Source organism: Bombus huntii, chromosome 4 (genome assembly GCF_024542735.1).
Source record: "Bombus huntii isolate Logan2020A chromosome 4, iyBomHunt1.1, whole genome shotgun sequence".
Taxonomy (NCBI): Eukaryota; Metazoa; Arthropoda; class Insecta; order Hymenoptera; family Apidae; genus Bombus; species Bombus huntii.
The window spans coordinates 19,126,687-19,149,738 of NC_066241.1; the positions used below are offsets into that span (position 1 = coordinate 19,126,687).

Consider the following 23,052-nt stretch of genomic DNA (forward strand, 5'->3'; position numbering starts at 1 on the left):
AATACTTCCCTTAATTAAAATGAACATTGTGATTAGAAAAACTATATGAAGAAAGGGTCAAATCGGAAGTATGTTCCACACAAACGACACTCTTCTCAAAATTATTCAACCAGTTATTTCGATTACATTCCTGTGTTGTTTGACGTATTATATAAGTTCTTGGTTTTCTACGTTCTGAAAATTCCTCGATGTTACTGGAATTATTAGAAATATTAATATCTAACTCCAAAGAAAGTAACGAAGACGATAACTCTGGTTCTGTAACAGGCAGTAGATTTTCGAGCATGTTTTTTATAGATAAGTTATTTTTAATTTTTTTTATATTTTTTTCGATGGGAAAATTTTGTCCACCCGTGTTTTCACCATTCAATTGGGTAAAATTGTTTCTTTTCTTTCTACACGAACATTGTTCAGAACGATTTTTCTTCAAATTTGGATAATTCTTCGTATTATTGACTTCTCGACGTATCGTAAACGTACGCTCATTCGAATTTCTTATAATTCTTTTTTCAATCACAGCATTCTTTATTTTAGAAAAGCAAAGATTAGGTCGTTTAGAATAAAAATTAAAATTTTTGGACTTTCGTCCCAGTTTTGCTATTCTTGTTTGCGTACATTTTGTTGCAGATTGCTTGTTATTACCATTTGACAAAACTACTTTTGTATTTTCTGGACAATTTTTTAAAGTATACGAATCTGAAAAAATATTCACATTGGATCCAGAGGAAAATATTGAGTTTTCAATTTGGAAATCTAATTCACAACTTATTTCGGAACAATGTGGAACAAGAGTTGTATTTTGTTTTGGAAATATTATTTTATTATATTGTTCATTTCCATGTTTTGTGAATAATGATCCGTGATAGTTTGTATTTTCAGTGTCCATAGATGCTGATGGACGTTTCGTTATATAGTGCCGACTTCCGACATTCTCGTTCGTTTGGTTGCCTTGACTTTTCAAATATTTAATCCTAGCTGGTATTTGTAACATATTTTCTTTTTTTCGGGTACGAATGATGCAGTTTAAAAACGTAGGTAATGCAGGGTCCATATTCGTACAGGGATAATAAGACTGGTAACAAGATATATAGAATAAAATTGTAATTTTATAAAAAATAAAAATCATTTATACATAAAAACTACATTAATCTGCAAACTTTCAAGAAATAATCACTTTCGTAGTAATAGTGATGTACATATACATAACTAAACATGAATTCTCTTTACTTTTAACATTTAATAACAAAAACAAATAGCATAAACTAATTGGTAAATATTTCAATATACACATGTTGTAAATAATATACCTCTCGAATTTTATCACGTTTTTGTCTTTTTCTCAATGTGTATATGTTTGTTACTTTCCTCATATATCTTCTTAATTTATGTAAAATATTAATTTCGCTACTCCTATTTCGTTTGAAATCATTTGCATGTGGAAGATCCTCTTCGTTTCGCAAGTAAGTATTTCTTAATGCATTAATTTCAGCACGTAACTCATCCAAATTACTGGCAAGTATTTTCATTTGATCGATCATTTGACCCATTCTTCGTTGATCGCGATAACATGCCGCCATACTGATTATAACTAGCTCGGCTGTTTAAAGTACATATGTAATTTCTAAAGATCAATATAATCTTCATGTATATATCACGTATACCATTATCATGATTTACTGCAAAAATTAAAGGATCCTTAATGATGAAGAAGAAGATATATATAATAGAGTTTTTCCACCATAATTGAATATTAACATAAAGATATATTGAGTTGCATTTTTAAATGGGAATATCGGGTAGTATTGACGTTATCGTTATAAAATATAACCAAGACAGGAAACAAGAATTTGCTGACGCATACATACTGAATAAGAAAGAAAAATTGACTACCGGAAGGTTCAGACGTGCTGGAAAGCAATTAAAGGATTATGAGCTCGTATTAAATATCGTTTATTTGATTCGTCGTATGAGTCCTAGATACTTACATTAAATGTCAGTCGGTGTCGTATATCATAGTGGATCGGTTATCAACGCGTGAAGTTTGGTTCAATACAAAATGAAAAAAAAAGAGATGGTATGGGGAAAGACAAAAAATGCTTCCACCTTCTCATATAAATCGACACGTAATACTATACTCGTATTTGATTTTATATGTACAATTGTTTGTTTTTTTTTCTCCTATCTACAACATTGGCTTCTGTTTTAAAATAATTAATATTTTCTGAGGAACAGGACACGACCCTGGCTTTCCTGTATCCTATCCCTCAAAAGCATCTATATCATGACAGCTACCGCGTTAAGATGCAAATGTAACAAGAAAAAAAGGTAAAAATGATTGAAGTTTTCGCGCGTTACATGTACATCTAATTCCGTTTTCAACCGCAAAAAGATCAAATTGGTGGATTCCTGTTCCGTAATTCGTTGTCCGTAAATTGTATCATATTTTTCCCTAAATTCGAGCTGTAAAATGGCATCGTCATCGTACTTCAATAAATTAACCGTACAAAAAGGACTGTTGCATTTCATGTGATTATCACAATATGATTCGTAGTGGTTTCACCCATTCTATATTTATACATACATACATACATACATACATATATATATGTATGTATGTATACCTTGTTTTTGTTTTGTTTTGCAAAGGCATGCACACGGACATTTCTGGAATGCTGTTGTCGATCGAATATTTTCATTTCGTATTTCGTTCACCCGTCAATTAAACGAATCGTAGGGTGAACCGTGTGTATTCTTTTGCTCTAGTAAGTTCCTAAAATCGAGGTAATCGGGTTGCGCGTTACGTCGTCCACGAATCTCATTTGAACAATACCTTGTTAGCGAGTCCCCGGACAAGAAGCAAAAACCGATGACTATTTAATTATAATTTTCATGTCTATGGTTTTCCTAAACGTTTTAGAAGTTCTAGTTTCCATTGCTATATTTACGAAAAGTTCTTAATCGATTGACGCAGACTGATAAATTAATAATAAACAGTAACAAGGTTTGCCGATTTTAAATAATATATCATTAGACTGCGGATGTTCATGCATAGAAAACTTAGATATGTACGTAAAAACGTGTAAAATATATATAATACGTAAAAATATACAAAATGTCCAATGTAAAGAACTCTTTATATAACACTTAGAATATTTAAGAGATACATTTAGAAGAAGTCTTTTTAGTTGTGTTCATAACATCCGCAGTCCATGAGGATGAATACATATTTCGATTTCGATTCTTCCCTTTGTTTTATAATACTGATAACCATTAATGAAAGAAAACGAAGTCGCTAACGAGTCTTAAAAGAATAACCGTGTCACTTCTTGCCGGAAGATGCATCTTACACAAGCTAACAATCGTTCCTCCAGCATTCGTCGTGCGCATCCAGCACATCGACGATTCTTTTAATACTTAACAACTAACATGTAATCTAACACGTCTAACGACGTTATAAATAACATAGAAGATGAAATATCAAGAGAGAAAGAAGAAGTAGAAGTGACTAATTGGATCTCTGGCTGTCGACTGATCGCTAATAGTAACAGACTAGTAAACCGTCTTCTTCCCTTACAATGGCTCTCGTCTGTTCATTTCTTGGTCCCTCTTCCTCTTCCGTTTTGTTTTTGTGGCACAGCCTTGTTCCTCCTGCTCCGTTCATCGATCACGTCCCTCCTTTCCGATCTTCTTTACGCGGACGAAAACGATCAACAATTTTTGTGCAACGACATTTACCAAAATTAAAGGAGGACACAGATCTGAAAAGGACGTGCGTTCTGATCCTGGAGGGGATCTCTCACCCGAATTCATCTCATCTATCACCCACTTAAAAATGTTGGGTAACGTCTTCCATCTCTTCGTCCTGAGCTCGTTTTCGTGTCCCGGTCATCGGCTTGTTTCAGAACGAAACTCTTCGAATACTTTCGGGCGTGGATGTGCACAGATGTCGTGTGCTTTCCATGGATTAGCTCAGTTTAATCGGCCGTAGTACGGTCTGTCGGGAATTCGGGGAGGAATATTGGGTACAGGACGCCTATAACACAGACAGTGATTAAGTACTCGGTGCTTCTCACCAAAGTGTTTGAGACGCGACGATTGATTATTACTTTAAACAAGTAAAGCGGTGATGAACGTCGCGCGAACACGAAACATAATTTTGCCCTTCGAATGCGAAGATAATCGTATAATTTGTGAAAAATACTGTGCATTTCTTTTTAAATAAAATTTATTGAATTCTATAGTTTTCATATATTTTTAAATTGTATGTAAAATCAAAAATTTATTTGTATTGTAAGTGCTTGTCACATTTCATTTTTCTCGAAAAATCGAAGACATATTGTCTAACAAAATGATATTTTCTATTCTTTAAATATATTTTAATTCGCATTTGGAGAGACTGAGTAAAGCTATGCAAAGACCAATTAAATTTACTTCACTTTAGAAATTATATACGTAACAAATCCAAGTGAATAAATCTAATTGGGCATTGCTAATATTTACTTTATTAAGCTATGATATGAGAATGAGAGTATTTTATATGAGATAGAATATATTTTCCGTTATAAAATTGGGGTTAAGAGAAGTAATAATAATTGTCGAATATATAACAGAGAGTAAACTGCAACAGACATATCGTCTCCTCCAATATGAATGTATGTACTTGTAAATAATAACGACAAAAATACACTACGAATTTGTTCTGTAAAGCGCACAAAGAAAGAAAGTACTTATAATAATAAACGAATAAATGACGTCATTAAATACAACATGGGATGATGATCTGCAAAAAACAAAAAGGAAAAAAAAAAAAAGAAAAAATCCAATTGCACATGCTCAAGCAGTAGCAAAAACGCATGCAGAAATGAATGTATAAAAAGGACGTTCATTCTACAATTTTTCGCAACCGTTTTTAAATTTACATACCTTTAGACATTTTCAATGAAATCTTAACTTTAATTGCATCTTTTCAAACGTCCTTTGGATACAGATAAATACAATTGAATTGATTCGTATGTAAAATACTTCACGAGGTAAGATCCTGGATGCTTTTATGGGAAAAAATATTAAAAAGGTGGCAGACATTGGACAGTGATTTGATTACAAAAGAAGAGAAAGAAAACAAAAAATAACGCAGAACGCGAATACGCATCTCAGCGTGCGGGAACAATCAGGACAATCTCGCACATACTCTATTAAAAAATATTACTTGTTATTTGCACGCAACGGTATATGGAATTAAGCGAGAATCAGAGAAGAATTAATGGAACATGTAAAAAACGTGGTCAACACATTAAACACAAGTGTTACAACACGATAAGAACACTATCCAGCCGCAGTAATCGAACGTTAATCTCATTGGATACTAATTTCCCCAGCGGAAATGCGTTTCCGGTCATCAGATAATAACACACGCTTCTCTCCCAATTTTCATTTTTGCACATATATGAATATATCTATATGTACGTACGTATGTATATATGTAGATATACATTTTGAATTTATAACATGTTATTTTTTTCTATATATACAATTATATTGCAGTAAAACGGTGTATGGAAATATTACGCGACCATCGCGCGATATTACAATATGGTGAATCGTGTAAGGTGCACAATCCACATAGAATAATTTGCTAAGTAACCCCCCTTGTCAATGTTCTCCTTGTTTTGAATTTACGAAATATTTTTTACAACAAATGTTCGCGGATGAATATCGGTGATCGAGTTCAACGAACAATCGCTTTCTCTTGTAGTGAGATGTAGAAAAAGATCATTTCTATCAAAAATCAAGGGTATAACAGGTATAAAAATTATGAAAAATTTACTAATGTAATTAAAAACTAGCAGTAAGCTCTATTGACATCTTCAGAAACGTTGAATACTTGTTTTTAATTTTTCGAATCATTTTTATCAAGGATCGATCCATTGATAACACGTGGGTTACTTAGAGATCTGTTGTCTACGATTCGTTCCGACGTCCATCTAAATTTTAACCACGTGAAAATAACGTCGGCGACGAATCCAGCCACGAATAGTATTTCCATCGATTTTTATTAATTACATATTCGTCTTTATCGCTCATTTACCATCATTCATTTCCATCGTTCGCATGTTCTTGTTACGTGAGATTGTATACGTTTATTATATCACGCTTATTACTCGATGATCCGTCTTACGCAAAGTAACCTTTTTAACTAGAATTTCTCTGCATTTAAGGCTTTTCGATGGAAGCATGTAACAATATAATCTGTCGCGTGAATAGGATGCGTGTTGCAGTCATGAAATCTCATTCATCGATCTGCTCTCTTCTGTTTTTCCTGCGCGATTTATTCTCTTCTCTTCCTCTCTCTGGAACGTGGGACAATCTGAACGTACTTATGTCAGCACAGGATGGTATTAAACAATCGAAATATACACGGTAAAGAAATAGTATTTTTAATTCAGACAAATGAATACTATACGTTTGAACCGAGCATTATATAATTATTAGGTTACAAAATTTGCACCTGATTTTGAAAAGTATTCAATTAATTTTATCGTAGGTACGTTCAGGATCGCCTTTCGATTGAACGATTAAATGCTAAAGTGCGGCAACAATATTTGTATTTTATGTTCACAAAGGACCTTATGATTTCTTTGCTTTTTTTGCATCCACAATCGGTCTCTAAATAGAGTAATCGCTAAACACGGTTAACGCTATTTTCATTGGATCTAGTCACAAAAGCCGAGCTTATTTTCAAAGATCTCATTTTAGGCCCAATACCCAAAAAATGTATTTATCATAGATCGTACAACATGAAGTAAAAGTTAAAATGTACGGAGATTTCTCCTTTTTTCTTCTTTGGAAACAAAGCAATCGATTAATTGTTAATTGACGGTACGAACGTAAAGACGCATCAAGTAGGAAACCGTGAAGATTCTTTCCTTCACGATTCGCTGATGGCAACTTCACTTGTCGTTTTTCGTTGTAATACTTGAAATAAAGATTCCACCCAATCGGGTATTGCCATTAGTAATCAAAATTTGTACGAATCACAAATTAAATGTCAATGTAAAAATCTTTTTCATCTAATTTTCACAAATAGTTTCAACGTACACGTATATTGGTACCAAAGGCCAAAAACGCATATTCGACGAACTAGACAAAAATTTTTGTAGTTGTAAAGGTACAAGAAGTGATGTAAAAAACTTGAAATATAATCTCGAAGGGTGGAACCGCAGAATACTGTTGATGAACATATAAGAACCTGTACGTACTGAAGAACAATTTTTCTTTGCACGTTTCTACTACTTGATATACCCAATGTTATTGAAATGCAACGCCACGCACTTACGAGGCTTGTACATCTACTTGTATCTCTATCGTCTTTTTAATACTCATAAGACTTGTGTCTAAAGGAACCATGCTAAAGTATGTAACTTTACGAAAATAAAAATTCACGATCTATCGAGCAAGAAATCTGACACGCTACTGAAACGAATAACGTTATCTTTCTTATCCTGTACAATATACAATATAATGATATCGTTAATAATAACAATAATTATAATAATTATAATTATAATTGTATTCACAATTTGTGAATCGTAATCACAATCACTTCGGTAGTTTCAATGTATGATCTACTTAATTCTGGAATTACGGTGCATAAAATGATCAATAGACATATGTATATATGTATATGTATGTATGTATGTGTATATATATATATATATATATATATATATATATATATATAAAACAACATAATATATATATATACACACACACATACATATATATATATATATCTGTACAATAACATTACAATAATACCACTTGTGATTGTTCGCTTTTCCGAGTTTCCTGTTCTTTTTGTGTATGTCTGTGTCTATCTTCCCGTAATTCTTTTCATTTCCTTGATAGAGAACAACGTACACGGTACAATTCAATCTATTAGTACTCAGCGAATAATTTAAATTACGGATTAAAGGTTGTGTCCAGTATCAACAGGCGTTAGATAATTCGATTTGCGAATGCGATGTGCTTTCACTCAGACTGTAAGTTTGATCCTCATCTAATCTTGTTTTCCAAAAGCCATTTTCTTTAACGCAAAATATCAATTTATATGTGTAGACATTATCTTTGGAAAAGAGAAGGTGGCGGCTCTTACGTAAATTTGACGTAAATAAATACATCTCTATATGTATGGTGGAACGACATCAATGAATATTATTAGGCCCTTTTAACACTGAAACGAACGAGTTAACAATGGATTTCACTCAATTTAGAATTGAGAATACATCATCGAGATTGCCTCTTCTTTGATTCGATCGATCAGAACAAACACGAAAGATATAGCGACGCGGCAAATGCGAATCATTGTCCTCAACGCTCTTTCATAGTTACTATTTGCCCAAGATAAACCTTCGATATTTTGCTCTAATGGAAAGTAATACATATTCTCTTTTCTTCTTCCCTTCCTTTGTTTTTCTTTTTTCATAGTGGCACTTTGATCATTGTCCTCGATACTTCACGCGTCACTGGTAACAGACTTAATCCTTCTCTTTGCATGGTATCGTTCTTGCAATGACGAATAATTTGCTCATAAAAAAATGTTTATACATACATGTATGCAATATGTAAAAGTCACGTTGAAGTGGGACAAAGTTTACTCTAAGTCGAGTAATTATAACGCAAAATGTGATAGCGTTGTCGGTAAATGCGTCGAAACTTCTTAACAATTAATTACGATAATATTGATAACGAAACTTCTATTATTTATAACAAGTAAAAAAGTAAAAGATAAATTCGTGAAAATAATATATGAAATACATATGCCATTTTTGTAAAAAGCTAATATAATTTTTAATTTAAACATTTCTGTAGTAAACGATTCTGCAGCTATTTAAGAGTTAAGTATCATCAAATGTTTCATCTGTTTACCAATAAGTTTCCTTTTTGTATAATCTTATTCAAAAGTTTATACATAAATATTCCGAATATAGTACAGAGAGGAGCATTCTTGATCATCAAACATGTGTACTACATAAATCTGAAAGCACATCGCGTCCCGTGGATTTAATTACAAGAATGTAGTAGAATACATCATATTTCCTTTCCTTATATATGTACATGTATAATTGATTTAATTTGCTAAACACGGTCGAGGAGCATAAGAAACAACAAATACCTTTTCCAAATATAACGCAGCTCCTGAACGCATGCTGAGTGATATACATTCATTATACATTATAACGACATACGATTAGTATTGTATTGTATATATATAATATATATTTATTATTCTCATTCGGTATCGTTAGTATTAATCTTCTTTTATTAAGACTATTCAGAGGGAGGGAGAGAGTTCGCGACTCAGGATTTTCATGCAAAATCCTTGAAGCACTCTACGCTATATCACATCCTATGTCTGAGCACATTTTTTTTTCATTAATACTTCATTAGGGATAGCTATGTATGTATATATGTATAACTCTATATGACAGTTTTAATATTAATGGCTAAGAATGGAATAAAGTGTGGTGACATCTAAAGAGGTAGAGAAACAGTGTGTAATGTGTATCTGTGTGTGTATATATGTGACTGTGTTTGAGTCACGCAATTAATAATTACAGATACTAAAACTTATTTGTAACGCAGTTGTCGCCGATTAGAAATCGATCGAACAGATGCGATAAAACGAACATTCAATAATAATTGTCGACAACTTTTGCCCAACAGCATGACATTTTTTATTTTATTTTATGAAAATTCAGGGAATGAATTTTGACATCGCAATCGGAATCGGACTTTCGCCTAATCGAAACTACCTTTGATCACATCGTAGGGTTCTGGTAGACTTTCCAGGATATAGAGTCACTGGAGATATAAATATATCGGTCTAAAAAATTGAACTCCTTTCTTTAAATATCTCTAAGCAAGAAGATATGTATGTACAAGTATTCAATACTTGATATCAGCATCCAAAGCGAAACAGCAATAAATTATATGTTATATCAGGTCTTACAGCTTTTTATGCTTTCTGGGATTACACAATACACGTCATCATTCTACAGTTCATGAAAGAATATTTATTTCCTTTTAACAATAAACTACTTTACGAAGTAAGAACAACATACATATGGAATGTAACGAAGCGAATTACATGTCTTACAAATATACAGAGGTATTCCCTTACACACGTATATTTTTTTCTATAGCGTGTGCACAGGGATGTTCACTCTCTTTTCTTTCAATATGTATATATAATGTCTATATCTCGCACACGTATGTATGTCGAATAACGATATATAACGTTGAAGGCAACATCATCGCTATTAATCCAATTTTTCGGATCATGCAAGAGAGAGAGAGAGAGAGAGAGAGAGAGAGAAAGAGAGAGCGAGGGAGATAAAAAAAAAACATAGCTGGTTATAATTCGCAAAAATTGGTTATCGAAACACACTATCGGAAAACAGTGAGACATCAAATTAGTGTTCATTCTCAACCCTGAACAGTCTACCAATCTAGCGCAACTTAAATAAGATTGCCCATAATAATTCATTATCGTGGTTAAAAGAGCAAGATATCTCGCATATAAAAAAAGAGTTATGAGGCAGCAAGAGTATTTACTTGATCTTGAATGCTTCCATCAGCTCGTTCACGGCGGCATTAGCAGCGGCCTGCGTCGCAGCTTGCGTCACCCTCTGCTGAAGACCACCCCCACGACTAAACATACACCACGGACACTAAGCTTTTACTACAAATCTTATTTGTTTTCAATGCCTTATCAATAGTATGCTACTATATAAAGAGAGAATTCGACTAATATATGGTAATTTAAATTAATATCTGCATGATGCACTACATTTTAGACTGATATCGTGCATCCTCGAATGTCCTAAGAAGTATGTGTAATCTCTCGCGTGGTTCTACTAAGCGACAGACGCGGGAATTCGATAACGAGTAATAGAGCGTTGACGATCAACTGCTTGATATTCGTTCAATAGAAAGAATGTTTTCAATGCAGGCACCGACACATTCATCCCCCATAATGACAAAATAGTTGACAATATTAAAATCAATTTTTCTCGCTTTTTCTGTGATTTTACCAATTGAATCAACGATGGCAAGAAAGCAGTAATATTAAGAGAGTTTCAGAAGCTGCCAAATGCAAATGCAACACGTTATGGCAAAACTTATTCCGTATATATTCATGTATCACATTCTCTCATACAGGTTTTTACATCGATTGAAATATCGCTCTGCGAATCGATTGAAAATGTATTTCATTTACGCGACAATTAAAATGTCATGCTGTTAGTAAAGCGAATGAATACTTATCCACCACCTGTGATAAGAACTCAAGATCATTTATTTTACAACGTTCTTAGTTGTATATACAGATATAATTTACAATTTCATTCAACTAATTTACAATGAAACAAATGTCATTCTACCTCATTTTTCTTTGTTCGTCGCGAATGAATCGTGATCTATTTATACATACTTTTTGTCATTAGTACCGATTAAATATATCGTAGACACTTAGATTGTTAATTAGAGGTGTGCAATTTTGTAACATTACATCGGCATTGTATAAATTTGTTTAGGATGATTACAAAAAGCGAGCAGCATATTTCTATAATATTTGTTAAATAATATGAAAACGACGAAACAATACGGATAATAGTTCCTCGCTCGTTCTTACGAAGTAATTGGACCATGAAATAATTTGATATATTACTGATATAATGCGTAATACGTATAAGATAAATCGCCCGTCAAAGTTCTTGGAAGTTCTTTTTAATCTCTAACTAATACAAATATTCACAAGTTTATTAATTTTTATACAACTTACACACCCCTAATTAACAATAATAATTCATAATACTTGCAGACAAAACATATAGCATTAGGAAATTGTATCTCGTGTAAAATATACACTGACTAGATGCAATTGATATATGTATATATGTATATTAATTAGTAGTGAATAGGCGAGTTAGTGCGATGACTTATTGTCGGCGCCTGCAATAGAAAGTGAAGTTAGCACCAAAGCCCCAATTAGACAAAGCTATGGAGGACAAGCAACTGCAAATTTCTCTTTAAAACATTTCGTGACGTTTAAGAAAAAAAAGGACCTCTACTTTGTAATTAAGACACAAGACTACCTCAACACAAACTAACAGAACATTGTGCAAAATTTGTGAGAAACTCGACAATCGAAAGATACTCGATAGTACAGAGTGTTCCAAACGTTTTGTCTCTTTAAATTCTCTGTACTACTTCACAAGGTACAATTCCGTTAAATTGGATGAAAATTATATTAAATTCTTAGTACTTACGATGGTATAAGAGGAGGAGGTAGGCCAGGTGTGGCACGGGCTGGCGGAGGTCCACCAGGTCCAGGTCGGTTAGGAATAGCCGGTGCTGGTCGACCACCAGACGGAACCGGAGGTGGGGCTCGAGAACTAGAAAGAGGTGGTGGCTGTGTCACTCCGCGTCTTGGCCCACCAGGAGATGGTGGTGATAACCTGTAACACATAAAATGAACAATAGCTGTTATATTTATTGCTCCTATGTAGAAAGCAAAAGATAAAAATAAGAGAACACGAAATATTCATGGTGTGTAGGGCATTAAAAAAAAGTTATATAGCCTCTTTTCTGTATGGTTTGTTAACTTATCACAGTTGAAATTTGCAATCAAGAGACGAATGAAATATAAATTTTCACTGATTTATTAAAGACTTTTCTATACATTGAACAGCTTATTTTCCATAAAGGCTGTATATTTATTATACTGTCGTAATTGAGATTAGAACACACAATCTTTTCTTATTTATAATTTACACTGTACTACAATTTAATATTAAAAACATTTTTAAATGCTTTCACTCTAACAGGTATTCAAATATATGTAATTTATGTGCAAATAAAAATATCATAGGAAATTCTTTCTAATTTTATGCAAAACATAAGAAACGTATAAACGATAAAATAATTTTTCAAAGTAAATATCGGTGGACCTACATACTTGAAATAAAACTACAAAGCAGAGAAATAAGTGTACATTTGAAAAAAGAGAACAAATTTTAGTTAGTATAATAAATGTACATAGTAACTCTTACCCAAGACTGTTTCAATGGTGTTCAAGTGTATGAGGCAAAAGCAGGCAGTACAAGATTGAAAGATAATAAATTAGTTAAATGCATAAGCGACAATGAAAATAATAACATAATTGTTACCTTGGATTTTCCCCAGATGCTAGCCAATCATTTTTCACAGGTGGTGGTACTGGAGTAGATACTGTCGCCATCGAAACATCTCCAATAATACGAAGTGCCTCCTTACATGCATGATACATGCGTAGCATTTCCTCTCGTTTTTGTGCTTCTTCGGGTGATTCTTCCATCATTGAAGCCTGTAATTCACGTCCACATACTTTTTTCTAAATTTGAAGTATACAATAAATTTGGCAGAAAAGACTAGAATACTGTAAGTATTTAGTGTATGTAATGATTTTACAAAAAAATTGTTGTTAATGGAAAAAAATAAAAAGTATTCCTTGAAATATTATTTCATTAGGAATAAACAGTAAAATTTTAAATAATAAGCTTAGGAGAACATTGGAAATTTATTTGTGGATATAAAATTACAATATACTAAATTCATATGTATTTTACCTGATCACCACTTGCATATAGATGTGCCAGTAACTCTCCATTAATGAAATCCTTTGCATTGTTTATAATCAAATGCATAATTGTCTTTGGAACCAAATCACGAGTTGTTTTTGTGACAATTTTCATGTACGAATCCACAAGATTTCTAATGGTCTCCACTTGACGTTCAAGTTGAGGATCCATTGATGATTGAGCTTCCGATCCACCCTATAAATATGGAAATAATAAATTTCCTGCATTCTTTGTCGAAATGATGAAGTTAAAAGCAATACTTCAGATAACGTCACATACATAGTTAACATAAATAAAAACAAAAAATAATACATCATTTCAATAATTAATAAAGTGTTATTGATCTTGTGCTCAAATGGAAACTTTGCTTGCAGGGAAACATAAAGTATTTTTACAAACAATTCATACATGTTTTAATTGTATTCATTATCAGCAAAAAAGCAAAGCTAAGTGTAGTGGTATTTCATATCCATGTAAGTGTTGTGTGTTCTGTATAACTACAAAATTTCTACATTGTACGAACCTCATATCCTTCCTTTAGTTAATTAGAAGCAAAAAATGTAATAACTATTGTGAATGTAATATTGGAATCTAATTAATTTCTGAATAATATAAAACATATGCAAATTGCGCAATTCATACTTGTATCAAAAAGAAACGCTATTAAATTAAATATATTTTCAAAAGATGCAAAGAATCAATTTCTCTCAATATAATTATTGTATTTAATATAAAATGAAAGTTTATGAACATTGCGATGTTAAAATAGAACTTTAGTCATAAAATCTAATAAATAATTGAAATATTTTTAGAATGTGATATTTAACAATAGTCTTAAGAATAATTTACTATAATAATTTAAAATATTTCCAAACTAATGCATCACATCATCACACAGTTAAAAATATAAAATTCAAACAAAATATTTTAATTACATTTCTCGTACTAACTCACCCGCTGTATATCCTAAAATAAACCAAAATAATCTTTTCTAATAAACATAACAGAATATATTCCAATATAATAATAAATAATTCTTCCTTTAATCAAAACAAATAATTAAATAACTAATTTATAAATAAGAATTACATAATATATCAATATACTTTTATCGAAGTTGCGTTACAATCGGTGCGCACGAGTGACATACGTTATTTTTGCAATTGCGTTTCAGCAATATATATAAATTTATATAAATAAATTTACACGTGATACAATTTGTCATCTTGTTTGTATCTAAAAAAATAAACGCGAGTAGTGATTAGACGAATGGCACTCGAGTGTCCCAGGCCTAAATATGTTATATTTTCCACCATACAATATACTTAATTGTGTACATATATGAAAGAATATAAACAGCATAATCATATAATAAGAAACATACCTCTCCTTCACCATTTGCTTGCTCTGTTGATTTTTCGGGATATACACCAGCCCTGAGGAAAGAAGCTTTCCATGAATCAACATCATCTTGAGTTTCACAGCTCAGTTCAAGCTGTTTGTAATCCTTATAAACATTTCTGCCTTCTGGATTAAATAAAGCAAACAAATGACGTCGGGACATGAATCCTTGTTCCAAGTCACGCAATTTCAATCCATCTAAAGGTAGCATATACTTCTTCTCACGTTCCTAAGCAAGGAAATAATACATAAAACTTACATAATTAACGTGTTATTAACTACATTATAGCAAAAAAATACCTACTTCTTCATCTTTGAACCAAGAAATACTCTCTGACGTTAGGACAAACCAATAATCTCTTGAACCACCTTTCATTATACCGAGATTGTGGATACACATGTATCCTTTGCGTATTACTTGATTTCCTAATGTATGACGACCAGATTTAACAGCATTTTCTGAGGACTGTTGAGCACTGTAACATAACGTATAATTTATAATGAAATGTTAATAAAAAAATACGTTTGAGTACCCATGTACAAAATTCATTGTAATAAATTGCCACAAAAATTTGTTAGTTTACTGTGTAAAAAATCTAGCAGAATAAGACCTAGCAATAATTTTTGTATTAACGTACACAAACGTTTATATTCAAATTTAATCTTACATCGTAAAATATAAGTAATATATTAAATATAAGTAATTAATTTAATTTCTCAAAATATCTGTGTTTATAATACAAAATATTGAAAATGAGACATGATCACAAAATGACAATATAGAGAGGATAATTACATGGCTTCTATATCTTTGATTTATAACTAATTAATAATGAAATCTTTATGTGTTAAACAAAAATTTACCTTTTACATTGTTTTTAGTTACATATAAGAATTATAACAACAGCCACAACAACTCCATGCACATACTCTTTCATACAGCTTTAAATGTTGCAGTTGAATATTTTTGAATATGCAGTCAAACATTATTTGTAACATATAAATACACACAATATTATTTCTACTTAATTAACATTGTAATATCTTTGCAGATCATAACACATGGAAAATTGCAGAAGCAAATATTACATATATTGTGAAATCATGTGAAAAATGATGGAACTAAAATCTAATGCTGCTGTATGAAATATACGATTTGGAGTATTCATGAATGACTGTGGCAATGAATAATCTATTTAACTATATAGTTGAATTGTGCAACTATGTACAAAATATTCAGATCAAATTCTTAAAATTGTGATAGATTATGGCTGTATTCTACAATATATAAAACTAGATAAAAAAATATAGCCAATGAAAACTTAATAATAGCTTACTCATAATGGCATACAATGTTTCATGATGGTTAAGTTTATTTCTTTGTTTTCACAAACCACTCCCATTTTTTGTATATGAATAATTAAAAATGATATTTCAAGTGCTATTCTTATGATCTATAAAGTGTATACATGTACATATATGTATAAATAGTATTAACCTTTTATGATGTTATACACTAAACTAGTAATGAAATACTGAATAATAAAAACACATAAAATTTTATTTCATTCAAAAGAAAAAGACTTTAAAGTACACTAGAAAAATATAGTTTTCAATCTTTTGCTATATGGGAAATGAGTTCAATATTGCTTTTTAAGGATTCCGTTCTTTGTTATAAAACTGAAAGCTAGAAAAAGTTAAATAAAAAATAAGCATAACAAATTAAGAGCGTGATAATAGAAAAGGAAGAAAAATGTAGTGTAAATTTTTGTTCCAATGTACTTTATAATTCTTACCTTGCATTATGGCTACTGGCTGCCGCGCTGCCGATATAATTAAATAATTTTTTTAATTGTGAAATATAAAGTATTAATGAATGGAAAGAAATGTCACGAAATGTGTATATGCCATGTAGTTCAAGGAAAGACATACGTTCGTTAATGCAATAAGTATAAAAAAGGTGAAAAATATGTATACCAGTTGATATTCATAGATAATTTTTTATATTAAGTATGCCTTGCCTTTTAATGACATAAAAAATTGTACAGTAATTACAGTATTCTTATTCCCTAATTCAATTATTGCAAACTATATAATATAAAGGAAACCTATTATGTAAATTTTTCTATAATTTACATAATATGATTTAAAAAGTTAAAAACGGAAATAGAATGTTATTATTGAATATGAAACAAAAATTGAACTGAAATTGCTAATCATTTTAATATTTCTAATATTTTTTCTTTTTTAAACCCGTTTCTCGCGATATATTTAAGAACTACAATCTTTAAGATGTTAAAGTGTCAAATAAGCAAAATATAAAAATGAATAAAATTCATGTTTGCTATACAGAAAGAGAGAATTAAAATATTAAAAGTATGCGTATTGCAAAGAGAAAAAATGTAAGTGAGATATAATTTAATATGACAATATATATGACACAATGGGTCATATAGATGTACATGAAATAGAGAAAATAACAATAAATTCTACTATTTATTAATGATACTAAAAATGTGTGCCTTAGCTTTAAAGAACAAAGTAAACTAAGAATCGCTATTTTAAAGCTTGCAATGTGAACTGATTTTGGCATAGCATGCATTGATTATAAAATATACCGTATAAGTTTGATTGTGAAAGTCATATGAATATAGTCGAATGTATATTAAATGTCTTATGCTAAATATGTTTCGAAATGTAAATTATTTTGAGTCATATTAGTTCAGGAACACACGGTATAAAATATATGTATTATATACATTGATATGTATTTTATATAGAATAAAATACAAATCAATATATATAATTCCTAATTTGCAAAAAAAAAGGTTGCAAGCAAACTAATATAACTAACAGTATATGTAATTGGTGAATTTTCTTATCATCTTTTCCTTTATTTCATAAAAAGCTTAAGTTATAACCATAATGAAACTAATGAAACTAGTTTTTACAAGTATTATATTAGTAAAGCACATTGTCATTATGTGAATTATATTATGTGTTGAATTTACATTAGTCATGCAAGATAGATAGAATTCATTACTGCAAATTCGAGTTTCTCAAAAGTATTAATTAAGCATGTACAGTAATCAGAAATAAAACATATTATTATGTGATTCATTGTTAAAGATATAAAGAAATGTTCAAGACATACACTTAATGATTTCATAAGGTTTGTAAGATTTATAAAAAAAACTTAAATTTGTCTATCATGTTTATCATGAATTGATGATTCAAGCATTTTATGGTGTATAGGTAAAAAAAAATTCATATATCAAAAATCTACATGATATAAAATGCATGATGCAAAATTTATTCAATATTAAAAATATAGATTATTATTATTATCATCATTATAAAGAAAGAGGAATTAGCAAAAATTATATTTATTCAAAGATAATATTTAATATTTGTTATGAAAATATTTGTATGTCTTTAATAATAAAAAACATAATTTATGTTATATTTCTAATTGATAATACTGTACAAGTTTAGAAAATTATTTTATTATGTTACGTTAAAATGTTCTATATAAACATGAATAATTTAATAGTAATAAAAATATTTATTATTATATTTGTATTAAAATATTTATTTAGGAAATATTTTTAATATTTTGAAGATTTATTATTTAAGCATAGTGTAGTGAATTTTGTAGATATGTATAAGTACACTAAAATCTATAACTGCAGTTATGAATATAATAATAAGAGCAACATATAGCGCTAGATGTGCGATTATCAAAAATTAAATTCTTCTATCATATTATTTACTCTTTTGATTTGGCTGAGTAGCTACAAAAACACATAACAAAATGTAGGTAACTTACTTGGCAAAACCAATAAAATCTTCATGATTTGTGTTCATATATGCAAGTTCACAATCAACCAAAAGTATTAACTGTTCCTTGCACAATTGTTCTCGTTGTCTAACATAAGTGGTTATAATACGTTCCGTTTCTTCTCGCAGTCTAGGATAACGTGACATCTACCATGTAAAATGAAAATTATATTAAAAATATGTTATCGAAAGAGAACAGACCTTACAAATTTAATAAACTGTACCTACCCTGTCAGTACAAATGCGTACAACATTACTGAGTTCTTGTACAACTAAATCCACGCACTTCAGACTAGGTTCTTTGAGTCTATTTATTTGTTTTTTAACTATTGCCTCAAAGGCCATATCAGGAGTAAACAAACCTACCCTGATACCTATGACATTATACTATTGTTAATAATTTATTTTTGAAGTCACTTACTTATCTCAATATATACATGTAATGAAATTACAGTGATAAACTATTAAAACTGAAATAATCATTTACCATGAATATTCCTAATAGCAAAAGCAATTTCTCTTCTCAGTTCTTTTTCATCAAATTCCATTTTAACTATTTCAAATGGAAAACGTTCATGGAATAATCTGTTTATTTTAGCACCTCCACTGAGCTCATTCGTATTGATTTGTGCAGATCCTGAACCTTCTATAGTTCTTTCAAAATCTGACTGAAGCTGTTGTATCATCCTTAAAAATGTTTTTCTTTCAATCAATATAAAAACAAGCACTAAACCTCAACATTAGTTGTATGGGCAGAGAGTCATGATATTTAGTATTGCAAAGCCAAATAAATTCTACATAATTCATTAATACATCAAAATGTTTAATTTTAATGAAAATTTGTTGTTATTTTTCACTTTCTAGTTGGTTATACAAAGAAGTATTAAAATTTTCATGCAAATGATACACACGGATGAAAAAAAAGTATGATACCTACAGAAACATTTGAATTGATCTGAAAAATAAGAATAAAGGCTCTAAAATATCAACACCCTCCACCCATAATGCATTTTAAGGAAAGGAAAAGAGTTTATATAAGTAATACTTATGAATCTATTATAGAATAATATGTTTTATACATTATTTGTTATATATGTATCATTATTTTTTCATTAAGTTTATTTTATTTTCTAATATAATAAAAGTTACCAAAATTAAAGAAATTATAAATTCACATATAATAGCCTGTATGAAGGAAGAAATACTTACTGTAACATAGCTTTAGTTTTTATGGCAGGATCATCAGGTCTGAAATGTTTGTACTGTTCCACATCCTTTTCTAGTGCAAGCAACTGTTTTTGTAATCTGTCTCTTAATGCTGGTAAAGTATCCCTAATATGATTTGTTAATTGTTGATTTAAAACGCGTTGCAAATATGGTGTCCCTAACCTATCTGCCAAGTGTCGATAAGATGGGTGGCTAAATGTGTACAAAAAGAAATATTTTAGACATTCTGTTAAAAAATTGATCCATGGAATTATTCTTTATGATTGATCTATACCTCAAGAAAAATTTCCTCTCTGCTGCTAGAGCATTTTTTATATCTTTTCGACCTTCTATGTCTTTTTGACTTCTGTTAACGACACCTATATAACCACGTCTTAGGGGTAATAATTTATTTTCCAAAATATCTCTTGCATCAGTACCATCATCCATAAGATCTAATTTTGTAATAACGCCAATTGTACGAACACCTTAAACAATTTACAATGTCAATAATTCTCTGCATGTATTTGTTAACATTTATATAATATATATATATATATATATATAATAATATATCTGTTAAGTTTAAAATATTTAAAAACATGTACCTTGAGGATCTACTTCTTTAGCAAGTTTAAGGGCATCACTATTTGCCAAATCAGTATTTGCTGGTGTTACTGCCAATATGAGACAATTTTCTCTTTTGATAAACTGAAAAATCATAGCTTTAATTTGAGATTCTATGTCTACTGGTTGATCTCCAATTGGTACTTTCGTGAGGCCAGGCAAATCAATCAATGTCAAATTTAGAACTAATAATAATAAATATATTAATGAAATTATTAACATAAATCAACATATAATAAAAGACTGTATTTACCATTAGGTGAATATACTCTTAAATTTATTGGTATATTAGAAATACCCTTGTTACTGCCTGTAACTCTGTCTGTTTCTGCTTCGATTTCCTTCCGTACTTCATCAAAATCCACAAATTTTTTACCCTTACAATGCAAGAATTCAGCATTTTCTACAATAGAGAAATAATTTACTTGGTAATATGTAAAGTTTTCTAAGTAATATCTTACTGAAACAGTTTTCATTGCTTCACTTCATACTGAAAGTGATAATATTCTTGATTTCCTGCTTATCAAAAGCTCATTGTTACAGGAAATATGATAATTTTACGGACAACAATTACAGATAAATAGTACTAAATTTTATAAGAAATACCAAGCCATTAAAACTTGTATTAATTTTGTATTTAGTATATCTCAAAAGAAAATAATGAACAATGTATAAACAATTTAAAATATATAATAAAATAAACTGTTATTATATAATTTGACATAGTGTAATTTAAAGGTTTTATGTAATATTAAAACTCTTGAAAGCAATTATAATTTATAATGTATGTCAAACTTTTTTTTTCATTCATAATATAACAAATTTTATAATCTATTTATCTATGATGACTCACCAGTTGTACTATTAATCAGTTGCAAGATAAGTGGTCGTCTGGTTACAATACCAGATCCTCTAGGTAAGAAGTCCCTGAAAACAAAAAAATATTGTTCTTATCTAATAATTACTATAATAATAATATTGTAATTATCTCATAAAATTAGGGATATACTAGGATATGTCAAAGTATATATATAATATATTTAAATATAATAATATTCACTTTTTAAAGATTAAAACTTGAAAGATAAAAGAAAAATGTTAGAAATTAACATATCTTATAACTATTATACCTTTATATTTAGCAACATTTATGTTTTTTCTTAATTGAATAAGTTAAATGTGGTTACTGATACCATTCTAATAATGATTCTTTCAAAGCAAAATTATGCATAAGATACTTATGAAACTGATGCACTAAACAAATTTGCTAACATTTTTATCACATTAATATACATATTCATAGCTCCCGGAGAAAGCTAAGTTAATAAAATATAACATTAAGCGGTCTAGATCGAGAACAATTAAATTAATAATTTTCCTAGTTACACATGTATACTTTGAGTAATTTATCAGAAAGTTAAATATTATAGCAACGGGGAAAATAACCATTTGACAGGTCGCTGTGTAGGCGGCCTCAAATCATAAAGATATAGTTAATTTTGATGTCACGATCGATAGATTAAAATAGTTAACCTAAAGGGGCATAGAAAAGAGGAATAGTCGAATTTATATAACTAATGATAAATATTAGAATTAAAATGTGACGTAGTTCGCCACGCCTTTTAAACCAAACGTTCGATTATTCTTCTAATTCTTAAAACATATCAGAAAGTATTACACGCTGAATGAAATGAAAAACGCTAAAATGACAGGACATGAGATACTTACTTTCCAACAAAATTTTCAAGAACTGAACTTTTTCCTGCACTTTGACCACCTACCACTGCGATCTGTGGTAGATCAAGTTGCATATGCACCCCGAGTTGAGTGAATGCATCCTGGAGCTTGTTCACGATTGGGATTAATTGTTCCATACCCGTATTTCCTGCCATTTTGTTGAGGCTATTTTCTTACTAGCCCAAGACCACTATCGTTTTCAGTTTTACGGTTGTGTCCTGTGGTCGACACCGAGCTGCCACCACTTCCACGCACAACCGTTGAAGGTAGCTGCCAGAAACGATCTTATCCGTTTTCGTGAAACACGCACTATCAAAATGGCCGATTTCACGAAGGCACGTTGTTATACATCGAATTTCACCGCATTTTTCCAAAACTCGCGATCGCGCACGGACAACGAACTAGAGATGTCAGCCAACTGGCCTACTGTGAGGAACTCATTCCACGAACATCCACAGTCACTGTATTCACATAAATGAGATCCAACGTACGAACTCAAGAAACGTAACGTTTCAATCGATAATCGAAGCGTGCGCACAGGCGTTTTCGTTGTGACCCACTT

General features: G+C 30.5%; 2 protein-coding genes across 11 annotated transcripts; both read right to left on the minus strand.

Annotated features, from left to right (window-relative positions):
• On the minus strand, window positions 1-3,810 carry LOC126864576 (uncharacterized). The gene is made up of 3 exons (XM_050616029.1): window positions 3,801-3,810; window positions 1,308-1,597; window positions 1-1,072 (listed from the first exon to the last, which is right to left on the minus strand). The coding sequence occupies exons 1-3, from the start codon at window positions 3,808-3,810 to the stop codon at window positions 11-13; spliced, it is 1,362 nt and encodes a 453-aa protein (XP_050471986.1). The 3' UTR covers window positions 1-10.
• LOC126864940 (dynamin) lies at window positions 1,935-23,043 on the minus strand. Of its 10 annotated transcripts, none has more exons than XM_050616873.1 (18): window positions 22,482-23,043; window positions 21,607-21,680; window positions 21,007-21,156; window positions 20,735-20,938; window positions 20,422-20,614; window positions 20,130-20,339; window positions 19,408-19,607; window positions 19,149-19,294; window positions 18,910-19,067; window positions 16,877-16,903; window positions 15,385-15,556; window positions 15,064-15,309; window positions 14,203-14,214; window positions 13,668-13,874; window positions 13,230-13,405; window positions 12,330-12,455; window positions 10,615-10,710; window positions 1,935-4,033 (listed from the first exon to the last, which is right to left on the minus strand). In XM_050616873.1, the coding sequence occupies exons 1-18, from the start codon at window positions 22,643-22,645 to the stop codon at window positions 3,970-3,972; spliced, it is 2,625 nt and encodes an 874-aa protein (XP_050472830.1). In that variant the 5' UTR covers window positions 22,646-23,043; the 3' UTR covers window positions 1,935-3,969. The 10 variants fall into 10 exon arrangements, with proteins under 10 accessions (XP_050472830.1, XP_050472825.1, XP_050472826.1 ...); XM_050616868.1 differs by having other exon boundaries at window positions 12,330-12,518; window positions 22,482-23,042; XM_050616869.1 differs by lacking the exon at window positions 14,203-14,214 and adding an exon at window positions 14,634-14,645 and having other exon boundaries at window positions 12,330-12,518; window positions 22,482-23,042.
• Between the last annotated feature and the right edge of the window lie 9 nt (window positions 23,044-23,052).